Source organism: Dromiciops gliroides, chromosome 2, assembly GCF_019393635.1.
Source record: "Dromiciops gliroides isolate mDroGli1 chromosome 2, mDroGli1.pri, whole genome shotgun sequence".
Taxonomy (NCBI): Eukaryota; Metazoa; Chordata; class Mammalia; order Microbiotheria; family Microbiotheriidae; genus Dromiciops; species Dromiciops gliroides.
Window position 1 is genome coordinate 381,294,810 of NC_057862.1, and position 17,177 is coordinate 381,311,986.

Here is a 17,177-nt window from a genome sequence, read left to right on the forward strand (position 1 = left end):
GACCTGTGAGTACTTTCCAAGTACGATATCTGGTACCTTAAGACTGCCTCTTGTTGCTAAGCCAAAAGGCTGAACATTATTTCCATTCTGCAGAAGGACTGTGATGACTTTGCTCAGAGCTCCCTTCCTAAAACAATACCTAAGGCAAAGTTTGGCCCACCTAAGCAGACTAATAACTGGAAGCAAGGACTGACTAGAAGCCAGCTCAGCTCAAGACATACCTGTATATTTTATATCGGGTTGTAAATCCTTGACGGTGTCTTTCCACAAAGGATAGGTAGCTCCGGGAGTGGTGGAAAGGTCCCCTGTCTGAAATAAGCCAATCAAATTCCTTGGAGACATGTTGGTCGGTAACAGCTGTTTCCTGGTGGGAGGGCTGCACTGTTATATGGTCCCATATAAACAGGAAGTAGATGAACTCAACAAACCTCCAGTTCATGCTTTTCTGTCTGCCTTATTCCTCTCATTCTTGCTCCATTCTGTGGAGTCCTGTGGAAAAAGGGAGGGGAATAATAGAAGGAAGAGGTTGGGGGAGGGAGGAAGGAGGAGAGAGGAGAATGATGATTAATATGTAGGAAAAGATACCGTGAGCATGTAAATAATCCAAATAATTATAAAGTGTTAGAAGGCCCCTTCCCTGGAAGAAACTTAGATCTTAGAATGTTAGAATAGAGTGTTCAAACTGGAATAAACCTTGGAGCATAAAATTTAGGATATAAAATAGTATATTAAAGTCAGAAATTATATCACAGGATTCTCCCATTTTATATATGAGGAAATTGAGGCCCAGAGAAGAGAACTGACTTGTTCTCTTCGGGGCCCTTCGTGCTGATTCTCTGAAACATGCAGCTCCTTTTCCAATGCCCAGAAAATAGTGTTTAATCAATGCTTAAGAACTGATAGATTCATTATTATTCTAGGGGGAGAGAAGAGGATGGGAGAGAGTGGGTAGCAGGTAAGGGAAGCATGAGAGGCAACAAAATAATATTGGAAAGATTCTATCATTAGGAACCTATCATCAGGGTTCTAATAATCCTGGTTCTACTTCCCATATCTAGGAATCACTTTTTAAAATTGTTATGTTGATGTTTATTTTTAAGGAAATACACTCTACCAATGAAAATGGGTCAACTATTCTGCAGGCAATAAACTTTAAGTGTTTCCTAGACCACTGAGAGGTTAAATGACTTGCCAAGGATTATGGAGCCAGTGAGTGTCAGAAATAGATCATATACCCAAGAAGTCTTAATGACTCCAAGAGTAGAAAGCTATCCACTATACCATGTTCCCTCTCTGAGAACTGGTTCCTTAAACTATAAAATTAGAGAGATGGACAAGATGGCCTAGCTGTAACTGGAAACATTCTCATCAATACCAATGTCTTAAGTCTTCAGCAGATTTTCCTTTCTTTTCCCCACCTCCCTTCAGTACCAGTACTAGGGCTTCATTTTCTTAAGATAGATTATTATTTGAGTTTGAAACCATTATGGAGGGAAGAAAGGAGATGAACAGGCTGTTAAGAGTAAATGGGGGGGGCAGCTAGGTGGCACAGTGCATAGAGCACTGGCCCTGGATTCAGGAGTACCTGAGTTCAAATCCGGCCTCAGACACTTAACACTTACTAGCTGTGTGATCCTGGGCAAGTCACTTAACCCCAATTGCCTCACCAAAAAAAAAAAAAAAAAAAGAGTAAGTGGGGGATAACCTAGATAATGTAGAATTGTTTGCCATGACTAATCATGTATAATTTATGTTGAATTGTTTGAGTTCTTGGGGTAGGGGTGGGAGGGGAGGGAGGAAGAGAAGTTGCAACACAAAGGTTTTTTTAAGAAATTGATGTCAAAATTTGCTTTTACATGTAATTTGGAAAATAAAAGTCTAAAAACAAACAAAAAAGAGTAAGTGGTGGAGGTAGCTAGGTGATGCAGTGGATAAAGCATTGGCCCTGGATTCATGGGGACCTGAGTTCAAATTTGGCCTCAGACACTTGACACTTACTAGCTGTGTAACCCTCATTGCCCTGCAGAGAGAGAGAGAGAGAGAGAGAGAGAGAGAGAGAGAGAGAGAGAGAGAGAAGAGTAAGTGGGGAGAAAATTGAACCCTGTCCAAAAAAATCGGGTCCAGTTCCATCTCTGCCTCTTCTCAAAACTATGGCTATGGGAAAACCCCTAAATCTTTCTGATTCTCAATCCCCCATTCTGTAAAATGGGAATTTTTGTGAGGAGAGTGTTTTTTTTTTATGGACTGTAATGTGATATAGACATGTGAGTTATTATTAGCAATGAAATGGTTCTATCCTTTTTTGGCCAGTAACAGAAGGATCCTTGCCTAAGAGAAGCGGAATAGTGTATTTGTCTTTCCTGCTTAACCAGATTCCATCCCCACCCCACCCCACCCCCCTCATACCACCAGGCTCAATTGTACATGTTTTGCTACAGAAATTCACTTTGTACTTTAAGCTCTAACTGCAAATATTGAGAAATGGCAAATAGTTGGGGATGGGGAAAATAGGGATAAAGGAACCTAGATTATTAAGTTTTATTGGAGTTTGACTCCAAGTAGGCTTCATAGAGCATGAAACCTCAGAAATTCAGTTGCCAAAACAGTTTATTACTCCCCACCTGAGTGGCAACTGGGATGAAGAAAGATAATCCAGAGATTCTTGGGGATGGCTCTAAGATGAGCTACCTTTCATGGGTGATGAGGCAGATGGATATTGTGTGCATATCATGTCTGCATGTCTCCATGTGAAGGTTTTAATAATGAAGGTATTTATAAAGCAACAGAATCCAGATCATTTCAGGTATTCAAGGAAGTGTCAAGCTATATGCACAGTACTGACAAGTATGTCAGTGTGGGTGTTGGTAGAGAAATGTCTGGATGTGGCTATGACCCAGAAGTATGCATTAAGCGTGCATAAGGGAAGGGGAAGGGGAAGTGTTAGGACACATCAGTCATAGAATTATAGGATCATTGGAGGTCAGTGCTGAAAAAGACCTGAGAATAAAAATTGTTAGACTGCTGGATAGAATGTTAGGATATAGGACATAAAATGTTAGACCTAGAAGCAACATAAGAATGTAGAATGATAGAGCAGAAAGGAACTTTGAGAACATCTGTCCCAACTTGGGTGATACAGAAATTGAGGTTCAGAAACATAAACAGATTTTCCAATAGTCACCCCATTTATGGCAATTAGTAGTAGTTTGGGAGCTGAAACATAGCCTGTGTGCATTTGGGAAATGAGTGGGATAGGATAAATGTGTCATCGAAGAATAGAGAAATCTGCAATGATTGAGGAAATCACAATATGTTTAAAAATAAGTTTAAAATTTTCAAATATTGAGAAAAGTTAATTTCAAAATTAAAATGAGCATTTCTCTGGGACAGAAGCAATGTTACCATAGGCAAATGTATAATACTTTTATGCAGTATTTGAGAACTATTGAAGAGCTTCTATTTCAATGGCTCTTGCACTAACCTGTCATTGTCTCAAATTCCACCATGAGTCACTCCTCTTGGTTAAGGCATTAGCTAGAAGTCCCTTAATTTAACCTTAATTTAACAGATGAACAAATTGAGAACATGATCATTTTCTTCAAAAGTGATATTATTCTCTGTGGCGCTAATTCAGCTAAATAACAAACATTTTCTCTGCCCAAGGCCCTCTGCTAGAAAACATAGTGAAAATTGTTTAGGGGTTTCAATGGCCCCAAGGTACTTCCTGCTTCAAAAACTCATCTTTTTAACACCATCTTGGTGAGGCTTTGGGGAGCTAAATCATGGAAAACCACAATCTTAGAAAATTCACAATTTCCAATGACCCAAAGAGCAATAAAAAGATGCAAGTTGGATTAACTAGAGGCAGCATATTATTACAGGTGGCTGTTATGCAAGAAGTGCCATTAAAACTCATTAAGGACACGTAAAGGAAGAAAGAGGTGGGCTGTTTGAAGCTAGAAGTAGTGGCTCCAAAGCAATGGGACATTCCTTTTTATTGTTCCTCATAGAGAGCACTCCAACCCCTGTCTTTATGTCTTTGCACTAGCTCTCCCCCATTCTTGCCATGCACTCCATTTTCACATTTAATCCTAACCTTCAAAATACCTTCAAGATTTAGCTCAAGCACAACTTTTTACATGAGACCTTTCTTGATCCCCATGCTACTAGTGCCTCCCTCACCCAAAGATATGCAATAAGTAATTTGCATCTTTTTTAATTTAAGTATATATTTATTCATACATACACTTGTTGAGGGAGGGAACTTTTTCACTTTTTTCTTTGCCTAATGTTTAACACAATTTGTGGCACATAGTAGTTTCTTTATAATTGCTTGTTGAATGAGAAATGTTAGAATCACCTTTTTTTGTCAGCATTACTAAATTGAAAGATCATAGCACTGATCTGATATTTGTTCAGTTTTTATTTACAGATAAGGAAACCGAGGCACAGAGAGATTAAGTGACTTGTTCAAGATCACACAGCTAATAAATATGCATAGATGAGAGTCACTCATAGATAGAATCCTGATTCTATAGTCAGTGTGTTATGCCCTGTTCTAGAACTGTCAATATCCTTTGCCTAGATGTTAGTGAGGCATTTGGTAAAGTTTCTTGTTATTCTTGTGGCAAAGATGGAAAGATGTGGGTAGGTAGTTCGATTAGATAGATTTCAGCTAAGCTGAATGGAGCAATATCTTTCCTGCTGTGTAGCCATGTAGATTACCTAAGTACTGCCTCTAAGATTTATTACCTGTCTGAACTTGGGCAAGTACCTTAACCTCTGTAAGTCACAGTTTCCTCATTTGCAAAACGAAGGGGTCAGACTGGATAGCCCCTGAAATCTTTTCTAGAATTAGATCTATGAATCAATTACCTTGGACAGAGGCCACCAGTATAAGGTTCCGGGGATCTATAGTTAGACCTATATTGTTGAATATTTTGATAAATGATTTGCATAAAGGGAATGAAGGCATATTCAATACAGATGACACATAAAGCAAGGCAAGTTAAGTAGCACACTGGAAAGCAGAATTAAAATCCAAACAATATCTTGAGAGTGTAAAATATGGGACCAAATCTTATAAAATGATATGTAAAAAGGTTCAGTGTAAACCAAGTGTAAATGCTTTGACAAAAAAAAATACAAATACAAGATGTGCAAAGCATGACTGGGCAGAGTGTATCTGATAGAGATCTTGAGGTTATAGTGAACTTCAGGTATAATTTGAGTCAGTAATAAGAAGTGGTAGCCAAAAAGCAAATAGAAATATTAGGCTACTTTGCAAGGAATAGATTCCAAGGAATAAAGAGCTTTTTGTCCCACTGTGATCTGCCCTGGTTGCACCACATGTAGATTACAGTTTTCAGTTCTAGTCACCACATTTTAGAAAGGTCATAAATAAACATGAGGATGTCAAGGAGGACAAGGAGAATTAGTACATGCCACAGGGAAGTTGATAGAAGAAACTAAATATGGGGTTTTTTTGTTTTGTTTTGCGGGGCAATGGAGGTTAAATGACTTGCCCAGGGTCACACAGCTAGTAAGTGTCAAGTGTCTGAGGCCGGATTTGAACTCAGGTCCTCCTGAATCCAGGGCCGGTGCTTTATCCACTGCACCACCTAGCCGCCCCCCTAAATATGTTTAATCTGGAAAAGAATAGGTTCATAGGGAACATGATAGATTTTGGAAGTGAGTTATTCAGAAGAAGAAGTGTATTTGTTCTATTTGGCTCAAAAGGATGAAGTTAAGAACAATGGGTAAAAGCTGTAAAAAGGTCTAAAGAGAAATATTTCTAGCAATTATAGCTGTCCAAAAGTGGAACTGACTGCCTTAGGATGCAGCTACCTCCTCCTTAGAGTTCTTCAAATGAAGGCTAGATGAGCTTTTGGTGGGTGAATGATATTGGAAGGTTCCTTTTCAGTTATGAATTGAACTTAATGGATTTTTCAATTCTCAAATTCTTTGAAGTGGCATGATGGTCAGTATGGTTTGAATAAATGATCACTACATCACATAAGATGTAATTCTAAGAGAGAAGTAAAGCCAGACATAGTCCAGTGTGGCTAGAGTCAACTAGGTCATTCAATGGATAGAGCACTGGGCCTAGAATCAGGAAGACCTGAGCTGAAATCAAGCTTCAGACACTTATTAGCTGTAAGTCTTTGAGAAAGTCACTTAACCTCTGTTTGACTCAGTTTCCTCACTTATAAAGTAGAGATAATAATTAGCATATACCTCCTACAGTTATTGTGAAGATTAAATGAGTTAATATTTTTTTAGGCTTTTGTTTTGTTTTATTACTGATTATCCCACATTTTCCATTTTCATGATGCTATTCTTGAAACTGGTGTCTTTATCTCTAAATGATTCTTTCATTTTCACCCTAGAACAGTGCATTTGTTCACACATTCAAGCAAGGACTAAACCATAAATTGTTTGATTAAAAAAATTGCCCCTTGTTGATAGAAAGGTAAAATTTAAATAAATCATTCTACAATTACATAACTGAATATCAGGAACATTAATTTTGCTTTATTACTATATACATATTTATATAACTACACATGGCTATATTTATATATGCATAGCTATATATACATACACACACACATTATTTTAGACCACAGAATTTTGAGCAAGTGGTAGAATTTTATATATAATTAATACATAAAAGAAAATGGTGAGTTAATATTTTTAAAGTTCTTATCACAGAGCCTGGAACATAGGAAGTACCATATAAATGCTAGATTATCCTTCTTTATTATTATTATTATTATTATTATAGGAGGAGGAGTAGCAGCAGCAGCAGCAGCATTATTAATATGTAACCTAGATTTAGGGGAAGCAAATTTCAAAGGGTTCAGAGAAAGGATGGGTAGTTGAATGACTCATTGATGACTGACTGACTAAAATTTTATAAGGAGAAGTCATGCCAAGAGGAATGAGCCTTCAAAAACAAAATTTTCAACTAAAGAGAAAGGGTTCTAATGAAGAAAAGAAGGGGATGGTATCTACACACACCAATGTATATGTACAGTGAACTAGTCAGCCAAGTTATATTTTAGGGAAAAAAAATTCAGGAGATGATTAAAAAATGGATGGAAGGTGATGGAAGATCACAACAATGGCATGCAGAGATCATATTAAATTACTTCCTATGATTCAAAGCCCAAAATAAGCTAAATATTATATAATATTAGATGTATGGATGGGTGGATGGATGGATGGATAATCAGGTAAACAGGCAGGTAGAAAGAGAGATAAACAGACAGAAAGAAGGGAAAAGACAATTTCTTGGGGCAAATGGAACAATAAAAACTGATGACACAGCAAAAGAAGAGCTGATTATTTTTTGTTTCTATTTTCTCTACCAGGGAAAATGTTCTTTGGATTGGAAAGGGGAGAAAAAATGGCAAATATGATTTTGATACCTAAGGTGAAAAGGACGAAAGTAGCCAAACATTGAGTTGTCCTTCATGACTTCAAGTTACTAGTCCTGAATGAACTACCTACACAAACACTGAAAGGACTGGAAGATGTGATTGTTAAGCCACTGTCAGTGATCTTTGAAAAAAAAAAAGATAAGAATTTGGGCAGCTAGGTGGCACAGTGGATAGAGCACCGGCCCTGGAGTCAGGAGTACCTGAGTTCAAATCTGGCCTCAGACACTTAACACTTACCAGCTGTGTGACCCTGGGCAAGTCACTTAACCCCAAGTCACTTAAAAAAAAAAAAGAAAGATCTGAAAGAAAAATCATTTTTTTGTGTGTGTAACAAAGAAATGGAAACAAAGTAGATGCCTATCAATTAGGCAATGGTGAAATAAACTGTGAAAAATTAATGTAATGGAATATTATTGCTCTATAAGAAACAACTAATATAATGAATACAGAGTAGTATGGAAAGACTTAAATATTTGTTACAAGGGATAGTTCTCTTAGTGGAAAAGAAAAAATACACAGGGAAATTTAGGCAATGTAAAAATAAATTTTCAATTAAATATGTATTTTTAAAAAGAAAGCTGTTTGGGAATAGAAGTATAACAGGATAGGTAAAGGACAGATATGTCCCAATTTTTTTTGAAAAAAATAATGGAAGAGAGTAGGCTAAATTATAGACCTGTGAGATTTACTTGGTTTCCTGTGAAAATTACAAAATCAATTATTTAAGAAATTGTTGCATATTTAGAAAAGGAAATGGGGGTCCTTTGGAGTCAGTATGGCATTCTCAAAAACAGTTATACTCACCTCATTTTCTAATAACAGGGTTTTTAAAGTAGTAGATCAATGAATACTCAACCAATCAATTATTAAGTGCCTACTATGTGCCAGGCATTGTGCAAAGTGTTAGGGACTCAAAAAGTTAAAGAAAAAAATCACTGTCCTCAAGGAGCTTACAATCTAATGGGAATCAAGGGAATGATAAAAATGTAGCTTCCCTAAATTACAGCAAAGCATTTGAAAATCTCTTATGCTGTCTTTAGGAAATGATGTAGTGATGTGAGGTAGACAACATTAGAGTTAGTTGTCTTTGGATGTCAATGAATAGCCAAATCTAAAGAATTACTTAGTTGTCTGATGTCAATGTGGAAGAAGGGATCCAACAGAATTCATGCTTAGGTGACATTAAGGAGCACAGTGATCAATATGATGGAGGTAGAGAGTCCCTTTGTACATTTCCCTGGTCAGGCTGAATCTTGAATATTTTTTCCAGGGTTAGATGTCCAATTTTCAGAAAGCCTTTGATGAGCTGCATGAAGGTCACCCAGCAGAAGGGAAACAGGTTACGAAGGGCCTCAAGATGATGTCATGACTAAATTCATTTACCTTAGAGAAATGAATAGGTTAGGGGGAAATGATAGTTAGGTTTGAGGATTTGAAGTGCTATTGCATGGAAGAAGGATCCCATTTATTCTTTTTGGCCTCAGAGGTTTAACTTGGTTCAACTGGTAGAAATGGTGAAGTACATTTAGATTTAATGTCAAGAAAGATATTTCTAATAGTTAAACTGTTGAAAACTGAAAAGCATTACCTCAAGAGGGAGTAAATTCCCCTTTAATAGAGATCTTCATGCAAAGGCTTATCAAGTATGATGCATGATATTCTTTTTCTTTTTTATGACTACACTGGACTACACTGACTTTTCATGGCCCTTCCAACTCTTAGATAATTCATGAATTTCAGAAATGTTAAGTAACAAACCTTATGGTCACAAAGACATTAAGAATAAGCGTCAGGACTTGAAACTTGGGCTGTTCTTGGTTTCCATTCCATTACTCCTCCTACCATACCACCTTGTAACTTGAAGATCCCTGACTAGACTGAGGTTCTAGGGTTGTCCTAGCTGATTGAATCATATGGAATTTAACTGCTCAATCTTTGCTGATAAGATGTAAGTTCAGAACCACTTTAAGAAGGGAGGACTATTAGTATTTGGTGAAAGAAATGGAGAGGAGTCAATAATTTGGTCTGAGGAAATACACTTCCGTCCTGGGCAGTGAATGTTTTGCACTGCTTCACCCCGCCTCCCAATGTCAGTATTGGATAGTAACATTCACATCAAGAAAAAGACTATTCATCATTAATTCAGTAAAACTCTGATAACAGGGTTGTCTTGCCTTTCAGAAAAAAAATAGTACAGGAGGAAAATATATGAATTAGGCGAAGTATGTCCTTGGTGACTGCCTCTCTAGTCTATCGCTGGCCCTTCCTCTAGCCTTCTCTGCTCTTCTCATTTCTCCGGAGTTTAGCTCTCCATTGGTTGAGGCCTAAGGACCAATAAATAGCATTATGTTGCCTGGTAACTGAAAAAAAGAACACCGATTTTGCCATCAGAAGATTTAAGTGTGAGTTCTAGCTCTGACATCTAGTGACCATGTGACCCTAGGCAAGTCACTTCCTGCCTCTGAACCTATTTCATCTTAAAAAATAGAGATGTTAAAAAAGCACCACCTATCTTACAGAATTGTTGTGAAGAAAGTGCAATGCAAACTTTATTTTTTATTTAACAACCTAATTATTTTTTTCTTTGTTTTCTTCTTCCTGTCTGTCTTTCTTTTTTTAAAAAAAAGAATTGCTTTGTAAACCTTAAAGGAGTATGTAAATGTGAGTTGTTGTTGATTATACAATCAGTTTTATCGATAAGAAAAATAACTGTGGCTTAATGCCTCCCAAAGTTGTTTACATCTTCACAAAGAGATCATGGAGCATACAAACCTTTGGGAACTAAAGGAATATAACTATTATGGGATATTGACAGTGGAGTCAATATGATAACATAAGAGATCCTATCAATTTTCCAAATGCTGACAGTATAAGAATAGGGCTTGGCAAGCACATTCAAGCTACTGGGTCCACATCTGGTCCTTGAAGCACCAAGGATCAGCTATAAAAGTCAGATGAGGAGTATTCCCATTCTAGATGCAGTGTGTACTTTAAATGTACCACTTTAAATGTCTTTACCATTTCTGTTCCCTTCACTGTAGCCCTCCTCCACTAATGCCATATTGCTGAGTGGGTGATTTCCTCAGGGGATATCAGGGGGTGGATTATATTGAACTTGAAAGTGTTAACATCTCATTGATTTCATTTTTTCCTGTTTTAGGTCCCATAAGGAGGCCAACTATAGTATTCTCCCCATTTCCCACCAGCTAACTACTTTCTCTATCATGCTCCTGTGCTGGGTACCTTCTCTCCATGACCCTTTCGAAATTATTTTTGTTTATTGTCTTTCCCCATTTGATGATAACCTCCTTGAGCCAAGGAACTATCTTTTTATTTGTACCCTCAGGCTTAGCACAGTGCCTGTTAATATATGGACTGAATTGTTTTTAAAGCAAAAATTTTCCCTGGTAAAGAGATTACGGCAGAGTGGACAGAACACTGGAGTTGGAGGAGATTCCAAGAATCTAGATTCGAGAAGTTTGAGAAACATGGTATTTCCAGCACACTTTAGAGAAGCAGCATAGGATAGAGATGTGATCCAGAAGGGAAATACTGAGAAGAGTCAATGGCTGTAGGCATCTCAGGGAAGAGACATAAACTGAGTGAAGGCCCAAGAAAAAGTCTGCTCTTTGTCCAACTTCTCTTCCAATGCCTGACTATCAAATACATATATATAATTTTATGTTTTGTTACTTGTACCCCTCCCTCAAAAACCCTACAAAATAATAGCTAATATTTATATAATTCTTTAAATTTACAAAGCACTTTGCAAACACTATTCCATTTTATCCTCACAATAACACTGGAGGTGGGTGTTATTATTATCACCATTTTACAGATGAGGAAACTGAGTCTGTTAGAGATTAAGTGATTTATCTATGATCACACAGTTAGAAAGTATCTGAGGCTGGAGTTGAACTTGGATCTTCCTAAGCTCTGGTCCAGCTTGATCCACTGTATCACCTAGCTCCCTGCTAGGCAGAGCTAGACCATTAGTATGACACAGAATAACGAGTTCCAAAGGAGGGTAGTTAATATTATATGATACTAAAATATGCTGTAAGGTTTTCTATGGCAAAGACATCGTAACTCAAATTCTACCTCTCTAGCTATGTGACCATGGGTAAGTCACTTAATACCCCTGAGGTTTTACAGATATAGTTTATCTTCTTCTATAAAATGGGTATAATAACTATAGTACCTCTCTTAAAAGGTAGTTGTGATGCTCAAATTACTGTCAGTCAGTAAAACTCAATAAGTATCTACTATGTGTCAGGCACTTTTCTAAGCACCAGGGATGCAAATCCAAGTCAGAAACAAAGATAGTTTATGTATATAAAGCATGTTGCAAGCTTTAAAGGTGTGTCTGTATGTATACATATGTATACATATATACATTTGTATACATACAGATGTGTATATGACTATATACATTTATCTACATTTTTATCCATAAAATGTATTATACAATACATGTGTATGTATATGAGGGTGTATATATGTTATAAGAAAAATAAGATCATCTTTCTTCCCTACCTGTTGCCTCCAAGTTACTGCCCATCCTCAGTACCATAGGGCCATCCCATTGTGAAAGGATGATCCCCTTTATTTGCTGTACCCAATTTGACATTGACTGTAAACTGCCATGAATCTGGGGACATATAGTTTACCCCAGAAAAAAAAAACTATTGGCATAGTGTGGTGCATTATGACAGATATTACCTGCAATTGAAGCTCAGCATTCTGTACAACACAGGATCTATTTCGAGCTCTGCTTTGCCTTCCCCATGACCTTCAGTGAGTCATTCACCCTGTTGCTGCCTTAGTTCTATGTCTGCCAAGTATGGATGAATATGGGAATTATTTGTAAAGCACATGGGCTCCTTGGCTAAACAGTGTTCTACAGAAGCATGAGGTATTATTAAGGAAATTGGATTCATCCCACACACAGTGGCATTTTTTCTAATTATTTGCTTTTGTAAATTATTGACAACAGAATCCTAGAATTCAGAAACAGATCCCAGGAAACCCCATTCCTGCCAGCAAGACAGCCTACATCACTTGGCACTTTATGCACTGAAACGATTCAATTCAACAAACTTGCACTAAACACCTACTGTGTGCAGAGCATTATACTAGGCTGGGGGAGAGAAAAAGTTTGGATGGAACAAAGCCCCTTCCCCCAGATAACATTTTAACAGGTATCTTATGGGAGGGGGACTAGAAGCTGCTTCTCTAGAGAGCAAAACTGGGAACACTGGATAGAAGGCAGAAAGGCAAATTTGGGCCTCAATAGAAGGATAAGCGTCATAATTATCATAGCTGTTGAAAATCAGAATTGGATACATTGAAGAGTAGTGAGTTCTCCATCACTGGAGGTCTTCATACAAAGGCTAGGTGAATACTTGGTAGTGATATTGTGGTGATTCAGGTGTGAGTGGGGTTAGTTACAATTCTGGAATTTTGTGATTCTATAATGTAGTAATTATAGAATCTAGCAAAACCAACCACACTATATGGTAATATAATTAATAATAAATGTTAGTTGATTGATTGATTAATACATGATAATGGGGCAGCTAGGTGGCACAGTGGATAGATCACCAGCCTTGGATTCAGGAGGACCTGAATTCAAATCCGGCCTCAGACCCTTGACACTTACTAGCTGTGTGACCCTGGGTAAGTCACTTAACCCCAATTGCCTCACCAAAAATAAAAAATAAAAAAAAATACATGATTAGTGCATAAAGGCCTTCAGCATATTGGTTGGATCCTCCACAGAGTATCTATCAAAGGACATGGGTGAGAACCACTCTGGACTAGAAGGCATGAGTGGCTCCCTTACTTGCAGAAGTGGGGGACTATGGGTGTGAAACAGTATTCAGACTGTCAGACTCATTTAATGTATAGCTGAGTTCTATTAAACTTTTCTTCTTCTTTCTTTTGTTATTTTTTGTTATTATAAGGAATGGTTTATGTGGTAGGGGAGAGGGAGGAATATAACCAGAAATGAAGGTGATAATAAAAACAAAAGATATCACTAAATATTTAGTTAAGAACGACAAATGAAGGTACAGATGGACTGTGAGCTGCATTAATCAATATAGATGAGATCACCAATCCATCTAAGAAATATATAAAGCTGTATAAGTAGTTCTTTATGAGATCCAAGGTGGAAAAGTTCCTACTGACTGGGGGAACCAGGAAGACTTCATGGAAGAGCCTTTCAAAGGCAGAATAGGAATTTAATTGAGGAATGAAGGAGGAAGTTATTTCTTCTTCATTTTCTATCAGCAGTTCTACTTGTCTTTGAATCCACAAAACATGTCTCCTTCCTCTCTTCCCCTCCCAACCACCCACTTCAAGTTAGCTGATCACCTGAAATCTCATCACCACAAAGAATGATTCAGGTTTGGATATTCTACATCTTCTCAGCTCATCCTTGGTTGCCTCTATTCTATGATTAGAGAACCAGGGGATGGAGGGAGGGGAATGGAGCACTAAACTCCTCCCAAAGCCTTCCTTTATAGAGGGTTTATAACTTTACAGTGTCTTCATGAATAAAATGAAAGCTCCTTAAGGGCACAATATATAAATATGTGTGTTTAGATAGATGATAGATAAATAGATAGATAGATGATAGAGATAGACATATATATATAATATATATTTGTGTGTGTATATATATGTATGTATGTGTGTATATGTTTGTAATGTATATTTTAAAATTAATGCAGTGAAGGCATGTAATAAGCCTTAATCAATGCTTATTGAATTAAACTACATTGAATAGCGAATAGAAATGGAATATGCCCAGGAAATGTCCAGTGTTTCTGAAGCATAACATACAAGGAAGGAAAGATAAAAGGATAAGACTAAAAGAGATAGGAAGTCATCAAATTATGGAAAGCACTGAATGCCAGGTTAAAATATTGAATTTTACCCAGTAGTCAATGGAGAGACATTTTTGGTCCAACCAGTCAAATAAAACAAAAACAAAAACAAACAAAAATCCCACTGACCAACAGCATTGTCTTGAGAGGTCACATGGCAGAGCAAATAGCAGAATGACCTTCACATCAGAAAGGCCTAGGTTCATTCTAACTCTGACACCTATTAGCTGAATGACCATGGGCAAGTCATGTAAGCTCCAAGTGATCTAGGCAGTTCTCTAAGATATGAACTTCAGATGGGTTTCCAATGTTCATCAATGGAGAGATTATCTACACTTTGGGAGTTCTCTACAAGAATAAAATCATAGGTACAGATGGTAGTAGCATCCTAGTAGGCCTGGGTCCAGTTAGGAAGACTCTGACCATGAGGAGGACATTCTGACCATGAGAAATAATATGGTTGATCAGCTTGCTGGGGTCAACTAGAAGGTACTCTTTCTTTGCAAAAGCAAAGGAGTTAATTAACCAGATGGTGGTTAGTCAGACAGACATGTAATGGGCACCCAGAAAGTTGGGTGCCTTGAAATTTATAGCAGGAGTCTAATTGAAAGCCACATGTTCTTGTACATGACTAGGACAGGTAGTAATAATAACTTCTTAGTCCCCAACTGTTTCAAGCACCCCCACTCCCCAACAGCTATAACTTTTCAGTTTCAAGTCTCCCCCAATTCCCTTATAAAAGCATTGTCTTTACTCTGGTTGATTGAAGAACATGCCATAAATCTGTTCCTCCCCAGGAATTAAGGTTCAAACTTCTTCTCCTCACCATATCCTCTTGTGCCAAATATTAAAAAACAAAAAAACCTTTTACTTAAACTTTAATTCGATCATTTGTGCAAGTAATTCTTTGATAGAGGGATATTTTTAGATCCAGTTTTGAGGTGTCACAGCCCAAACCCTAAACAAAAGAAATACTGTGTTGATGATCAGAGAAACCTTCTTTTAGGAATGGTGACCAATTTACATTTCCAGGTGTGTAGGGGTAAAAAGGGGTGTAGAACTAATAAAATGTCCAGAAATGTTTAATCCAGGGAGAAACAGGGACATTGGAGGAAACTGTTGGTAAATTTAGATTCTGGTAAAGTGATGTATGATCTAATATTCCGCTTTTTTTGCATGTATATAATTATAAAACCCTAGAAAAATTAGGATAAAAAGGTAAATAAGAAGGAATCCCTGCTACAATCATCCTAATAAATACAGCATATCTCACCCCTCAAAAAAAAATCCCAAAATATTTGAGGTAAGACAAATTATTTCCTCAGTCATTTTTTTCTCTGGGATTTCACACTTAGACCTCCGTTTCCTCAAAAGTTAGATTAGAGGGGCAACTAGGTGGCATAGTGTATAAAACACTGGCCCTGGATTCAGGAGGAGCTGCATTCAAATCTGCCCTCAGACACTTGACACTTACTATCTGTAGGACCCTGGACAAGTCACTTAATCATCACTGCCCCACCACAAAAAAAAAAAAAAAAAGTTCCATTAGGCAGTTAAACAAGATCAGTGCTTTCCAAAGGGTGTGTACTAGCACACTTAGCTAGGTGTGTCAGGAATTGTACAGAACTATTATACTCACCATCACAGGTACATTCTGAGTCCCACAGGCTCCCCTATAATGTACTTAGATTGCTCAAGGGAAATAGCAATAATGTGACATAAGGAAGGGTATGTGGGTGGTTAGGAAAACTATTTGACTGAAGATCTCTAAGATCCCTTGGTGCTCCAAGAGGCTGTGCTCTTTGTTATGATAACCAATATTCTATGGTCCCTCCTTGGCTTTAACCTGTTGTGTTCTATATTCTCACATTTGTGAGATTTAAAATTGGATACTAGAGCATTAATCTCCCCTCTTTAACCTTTCCCTTAATTTATCTCCCAGATCAGTAAGGTAAAGAAGCCTCTGGTCTCTAGTTAGAGCTTCTATTGTTTGGTAGTTACAAGGTGATGTTGATTAGAGGGATAGGAAAGTAGAAATACAAAACAAATAGTCTTAAGTCTAAGCTTAGTCTATATTCCGTATAAAACTCACCAAAAACCCAAGGCCACCTTTGGGGATGAGAGCCACGTCAGGCATGTGCTGCTAACAGCGAGCCGGACCGAGTCAAACTCCAGTCAGCGTCTGTCTGAGCAGTGCAGTCATCAGACCAGGAGAGCAGGCAAGAGCCCTTACTTCCATTCTCTCCTTGCCTTTTAAGCTCGCACCCTGGAAGTGGAGTGCTTAGCAGCCGAACTGGCGTGCGTAGCCCACGCACGGTCGTCGGTCTCCTCCCCAAAAGGGTGGTCCTTCAAAAACTGGCGTCTCTCCATTATCACTAACCGACTGTTAAAACTTTTTACCACATTCCCCCCTTTGATTCCTCAAGAAACAAAGTGTTTCCTTGACTGAACACATTCTATGTTCTCAGCTTCCTTGAAGCTCTTCCAGTCTATATAGTTCCTTCATTTTTTCTGGAACATCTTATTTCCTCATCCTACGGCTAAAAGAATCTGTAAAATACCAAAGCATTGGCCTATTACCTTCCTTCACTTTCCATTTCACCTCCTCTTTCAGAAACAGGACAAGTTGTTTGAATAGTTAGACTGAATTCTACTTTGACCCACTTTCCTTTTTTCTTACTTCTCTCTCCACAAATTTGAGAAGCATAGAGGGTTAATCTAATTCCCTTCTGTCTGTTTCCAGAGAGGAGGTTTCCACAGCCCCAGAAATTATTTAGGGACACATCCCTCAGCAGTCTGAGATTCAGTTGTTGTTTCAGTGTATACCAAGAATAGCATC

At 37.7% G+C, this 17,177-nt stretch overlaps 1 protein-coding gene across 2 annotated transcripts in view; it reads right to left on the reverse strand.

Moving 5' to 3' along the window:
- BRINP1 (BMP/retinoic acid inducible neural specific 1) overlaps positions 1–17,177 on the reverse strand; it is a 181,837-nt gene that overhangs the window by 130,189 nt on the left and 34,471 nt on the right. For both annotated transcript variants that reach the window (XM_043984251.1, XM_043984250.1), the window contains one exon: positions 222–489. In XM_043984251.1, coding sequence (XP_043840186.1) covers positions 222–439 — 218 coding nt within the window. In that variant the 5' untranslated portion in view covers positions 440–489. The remainder of the gene's footprint in view (positions 1–221; positions 490–17,177) is intronic.